The sequence below is a fragment of the Pavona decussata genome, unplaced genomic scaffold, assembly GCF_977016875.1.
Source record: "Pavona decussata unplaced genomic scaffold, jaPavDecu1.1 SCAFFOLD_53, whole genome shotgun sequence".
Lineage (NCBI taxonomy): Eukaryota > Metazoa > Cnidaria > Anthozoa > Scleractinia > Agariciidae > Pavona > Pavona decussata.
This window is the reverse complement of record NW_028145475.1, coordinates 2620484-2626505: the sequence shown is the minus strand read 5'-3', so window position 1 is coordinate 2626505 and position 6022 is coordinate 2620484. Positions and strand designations below refer to the sequence as shown.

The window sequence follows — 6022 nt, the reverse complement described above, 5'->3', positions numbered from 1 at the left end:
ATGTGGAAATATATTGTTGTTATAAACTGCGCAAAAATATCTTTGTTTTAGAAGGCAGCCGAGTTTCTTGGACCATCTGCATTCGCAGGCCGCAACATCTGTGGTACGTGTCAAAAAACGGCATGGCTCTATTCGAATCTTCCCTTTTCTAATGTAGGAGTTTCGCCTCACCAGAAAGGACCGTCCACACGTGCAAGTTTTTTCGCCCTTTTTCAAGGCAGCTTTTGTTGCACTCAAGGTGCAGTTTTACATCGCCGGCGTTTGAACACGTTTGAAACCTGAAACAAATTTGCAGGATTTCTCATTAAAGCACAGTCGAGACTCGAGTCGAGACGTCGCGCTGAAACCCGCCCAACTGGTTTACACGTGCGAGTTGAAGGCACAAGTTTGTGCGAGAAATATTGCAGTGAATTGCGACAAAAGCCGCATAAAAATGGCATGTGTAAACGTGCCTTAAGAGTTGGATAAATGAGAACAAACTTTTGAGGCAGAAAATATTTTTTAATTGATAACTCACAAATATTACATTCAATATAATGGGTTCCTGATATAGTTTTCCTTTCCTTACATTCGTGTATTAAAAGTATTGCAATCAGTACAGAATCGAAAAATTCTTGTTCTTCTTATTAGAATTCCAGTATTTACGTACAAAGGCATACCGAAGAAAATGAGAACGAGAAGCTAACAAATAAACGGAAAAAAGAAATAACAGCAGCAAGAAAGACAGATATGGAATTGTGGCGAGTGGAAAACCATTCTTTAAAAACAGAGTACTTTGAATTATTAATTCAAATCAGTAACTTTAAAAAAATAAATCGAAAGTCACAGATGTCTTAAATTTACACGCGATAATACTGCTTCTGTTGACAACATAGATGTTTCACAATCACTTGTTAAGAGTAGATGGTGCTAACAGTTCATCTAGCATTCTTGCCAAATTCACATTGTCCCGTATTTCTTCACTCCTTTTCTCCTTTTCTGCTACTGATTCATTTCCATTGGATGAAATTTGCTCGTTGCTTTTGCCCCCAAAGAAACTCGGTCCCACTCCTCCTCCATTTGAATCCAAAGAGCCATTCGAGTTGAGAAGTTCAGAAACAGCATCACTCGAGCGGAATTCTTTTCTTTTCATTTTGGCCTCTCTTTTAGCCCTTCGTGTTGGCAGAATCACGCCGGCGACATCAGGAATACACTCGTGCCACACTTTAAGGTACTTGGCTTCACTTGGAAAACTCGCAGCACCTTCGTCAAAGAAAGACCTGCTTGCCTCCACTTCACAACTTTGCTGTTTTGAGCAGCGCCTCCTAATTTGGTCTGTCACTTGACTTGAGCCTGTATTAGACGTCAGCGGTAAAAACACACCTCCGGGATACGTCGAGTTTGCGCATGAAACCGAGCTGTCTGCTCCCCAGTGAGCTTGCGTTACTTTCACTCGTTTGCCAGGATTACACTGAAGTAACGCACGCTTTCCAGCGCAGACCAATGTTACATTCTGCGCAAGAGAAGTAGAGCAAAAATAAGAAAGTTAATTCAAGTTCCTCTCAGTGGTAGCCTCCTCAACCTTATGACGAGTTCAATGTTTCTTGATAAGCCCGGCAAAACAAAATCTAACTGTGGGGCAACTGACTCTGGCATCAGAAGGTGTACAAGTCAGTCATCTTACTGTCTTTAGGAAGTATCTGAAATTACACAATAAAACGCCAGTGTTTATGTCATAACACCATTGAAAACTTGCCATTCCTCTCCTGTGATGAGGGAACGGAATTGCAGGCCGTGAACCGTTATCAGAGTTTGTTAATTCAGATACTAAATCTGCACGCGTTTGGATTGTATAAAACAGGCCGGAATGTTTTTTGGAATCACAACAAAAAACACAGAAAAGCGCTTTTTATTATTTTTAAATGCGTTCCTCGAGAGAAACTTAAAACTGACTTCTATAATTTTTTTAAGAAATTGCTAAAGAGGATGGCTTGAGATATATAGAACTACGAGTGATTTTGATCGAGAAAGATCACGAACGGTGAAGGCCGTTGAAGGAATGCAGCTACGAAATACTCGTTTTCGTCATTTAACCTAAAGTTTACTAGGCGTCGAAACAGATATCGTAAGGCACGTAAAGAGGGAAAGACAAGAGACATTTATACCATATACGGTCATCTACTGACGCCCCACAATTTACCGTTGACTCTGATGATGACTAGCGTTAGTCAATGTCATCACAAACAGGCCTTATTAGGACTACACTCACTCGGGCGATCATAATTTAACCACTTATAACATGACCTCTGGATTCAAACCAATTACACGTTTACCTGATGCATGTTATTGCAACAAAACTCTTTGGCTTTGAGTCATTTGAGAATACGAGAAAAATCCTCCTTCGGGGGTCGTCGAACCGTATGATCGTATACCAAGGTTGTTCAGTTCAGATCGGGGTTGCACTAAACTAAGAGATCTCTCGACTGAACTTGAACCTACCGTTTGCACTTTATAGTAAGGCGTGAATATGTCTGTTGTAATCTTCCACATGGGATATCCTGGGTGTCCTGGCAATCCAGCCTGTCCTGGCAAGCCTCCTAGCCCCATTTCGCCTTTCTTTCCTGGGGGGCCAGGTGGACCCGCGGGCCCCGGTGGCCCGGTTGGTCCCAACTGACCCAGTTTACCAGGGGGACCTTGCCAACCTGGCAACCCAGACGGACCAGTGAGACCGGGACTTCCTGACGGGCCTTTTGGTCCCGGAGGTCCTGAAGGTCCCGCTACACCCTTGATAAAAAATCCAAGATGAAGTTGCTCGTTGAGAAGTTCGAACGCTTGTACAGAATCAAGAATGTCTTGGGTCACTTCGTCACCAAGTCTAGGCCATTGTTCCCTTGGAATATGAACAAGCTGAAATACATAAATATCTGTAACAACTCTGTAACGGCTGCTACTTTCAATGCACTTTTTGTTACAGACAATCGGTGGAAAACCTTGAGGATTACTAGCGATTGAAACTTACTACATGTAGCAAATCTTCTCAATGGGGAAGGAAATTTTCTGGGGAAAGAAAACAGGACCTAGTTGGTTAGAGCAGAATCTAATTCAAGTTTCGATTCGATAACTTTTTGTTTGCAATGTTCAAGACACTAGCTGCCTTCGACATTATTGATACCGGCAGTACGTAGGACATTAGTTTGTTGTGGAACCTGACACTAAATTTCTAACCGGAGGATAAGTACCAGCGTTCACTCGCGCGAGCCTCTTATCCGCGTGGAAGGTTCACTCGTTTGTCCGCTTTCACCGCGCGCGGCAGCGGCGACCTCTATAGTCAACTAACTAGAGAGAAACGAGGAAGGAGATTGTCAAAAATTAAAAGGGCAATCAAAACAAAACTGAATAATTTCCAGTCTTTCTAACTGTAAATGACTAATATTAGCCCAAGTAAAGCCTGCCAAAGTCAAACAGCATCTTAGAGTTTATTTATCCTATTTCGAGCATGCATCTATAATTTAGCGTGGCGTGTCAAATAGAGCAGGTATTTGAAGCAGGACGTCGTCGAAAAAACGAACTTGACGGTGTTGTAAACTCACTTTGCAGTTTAAATTCTAATTTCTACAATTAAACAATTTCCTACGCACTCCTGTGGCAACTGGCAATCGAAAAATGTTTTGATAAAAAACTGAAACTTAACTTGTTTTCACTAACCTTTACAACTACAACCAGCTTCAAAAACAAAAGCACCTGGAAATATCCCATGGTGGCTTGATCTCTGAAAAAGAAGAAAAATAAAGAAATGACGGAACAACAGCTAACTAAAACAGTTTCTTTTTCTTTCAAATACGTCTGTGAAAAGACTTTTTTGACTTTCATATCCTTGCGTTCAATAATTAGTTAACTTAAGTCGGTCGTGACTTTAAATCTTATGGTTTTCCATCGCTGCTTACAATGGAGAACTTACAGACAATTGATTCCCTCGAAATTATCTTGTACCCCGGCTGCGATTTATTGCACCTTTTTGTTCACCAAATTCTAGCAATACTAACGGCATTACAGTTGGAAACTTATAAGCAAAAGGTCTTTCAAAATAAGACGAAACCTTTATTACATTTTAAGCCGTGGATTGGCAGTGAATTTAATTACCACAGTCTAAGGATCATGAAAGTGCGTTTCACCGTTATAATCTTTCCATTTGATAACGATTGAAGCTTAAAATACAGCTGTCATCATCGTCCCTTTACAAACAAAATGTCGTAAAGTCTAAAAAATATATATCATTCTACCTATAAAGCTTGAAAGGCGCTATAAACTCAACGAAGCCGCTTAAACCGACGAGATCAGCGAATCAACAACAGCCAGTATATAGTTGCTGCTAGCACTTACCGTACGAAGGACAAATGAACTTATTGTAAAACTTCAAACATACTTTGGCAGGCGTACGTTTTTCCAAATTCAAAACTTTAAGAATTAAGGAGAAAATAATATAATGGGTACCATCACTTCGTATTTAGAGTTTTTTTGTTTTATAAACCGAGATCCATAAATCATCGCGGGTAACAATTTTATGACGTCATTGTGGTAGATCCTCTTTTCATCAGCTGAAGTTTTTAAAAAAATTAGTTCAATGACGAGATTTTAGGACTTTTGAGTAAAGATGAACAAGGACCCGAGTTATAAAGGGAAGCGAATTGAACTGCGTGAAGTCGGGATTTTAGGAATTAAAGCCGAATATAGCTTTAAAAGGGATAATCGAGAGTTAACAGGTCGTTTTATGACGAAATATATGGCATTTCACGATACAAATTCGACTTTCAATTTCAAATTCATCTACATCTAAAGAAACACAACTTGGTCAATTCCTTACAGAAATCAACTGATGTAATAGAAAATAAAATTTGATAAAATAGTGGTAAAAAGTATGTTCTTTAGATCTAGTATTTAAGTCGTCAGTGCAAATTAATTCAGGGTTTTCAGCTGGCAGAGGTCAATTGCAATTCTTGGAAAAAAGATAAAATAGGAAAAATCAGATTATATATTGATTCAACATTGCAGTACATCGTACCGGGCGGACTATCCTAAGGAGACAGTTCTGTGTTTAGAATATAACGTCTATGAAATTAGAAGCGCCAAGGTATATGGGATCAGGCCAATTTGCCTTTTTACAGTGCCGGTCCGTGTTTAAATGACGGACACATTTTAAGTTCATCGTTAGACAGAGTCTATTCCTAATACATTAAATATACTCATAAATTAAATTTAATAATAAATTGTCTGTGGAAACTCCTCTGTCGACCCACTGACAACATACTGGCAAACCACGCGCAACTAATTCAGTATTCGCTAACTGTGGGTATCTAATATTGTAATAAGTCTTCTCTTATAATAAGTTGTTGTTGTTGTTGTTGTAATTGCTTACATGATAACGCAAAATCTGCGCTTAATTTTAGCCAAAACGCAAAGTAAATAGCATTCTTGGACACTCAAAATTTCAACCTTTGCTAGAAGAATTTGTAAAGCCAAGAGAGAAACTCAGTGAGGTATTTTTACACACAAAAATCAAATTAATTAAAAGGCGGAGTGGTGTTATCGCCACTCAGTCTCTCTGTGGATAACCACTATCACGTCACGTTCTCAATTTAAACTAATCAGACTCGGAAAAAAATTAGTGATAAACCTTAAGCTTGAAATGAAGCAATTCCACAGAAATAATTTTATCCTTTAGCTGTTGCTAGTTTTAAAACATTTTGAAAGCTCAGTTGTAAGCTAACTGATAAAGAGAAATATCAGTGGTCAAGAGAGGATGAAGGTAAGAGAGGTAATCCACCATACAGGCCCTATTCCCATCGTTATCCCTCTGAAGTTATTTTTAGAAAGTATCTATTTTCTCGCGGATAATGTTACCTCGCGCGTTTTTGGAAGCTTCGTGGAGGATGAAAACAACGAAGTATTTTGCTTTTTTATTTTTATAGTAGTCAAAAAATATCGAAATATTTTGCTTTTTGTATTTTTATAGTAGTGCAACTCCGATTTCAACTCGAACTTTAAC

At 39.1% G+C, this 6022-nt stretch overlaps 1 protein-coding gene across 1 annotated transcript; it reads right to left on the bottom strand.

The window, feature by feature from the left end:
* Positions 1–480: 480 nt before the first annotated feature.
* Positions 481–4497, bottom strand: LOC146480468 (uncharacterized). The gene is made up of 4 exons (XM_085109327.1): positions 4360–4497; positions 3685–3748; positions 2479–2886; positions 481–1492 (listed from the first exon to the last, which is right to left on the bottom strand). The coding sequence occupies exons 2-4, from the start codon at positions 3733–3735 to the stop codon at positions 887–889; spliced, it is 1065 nt and encodes a 354-aa protein (XP_084965453.1). The 5' UTR covers positions 3736–3748; positions 4360–4497; the 3' UTR covers positions 481–886.
* Between the last annotated feature and the right edge of the window lie 1525 nt (positions 4498–6022).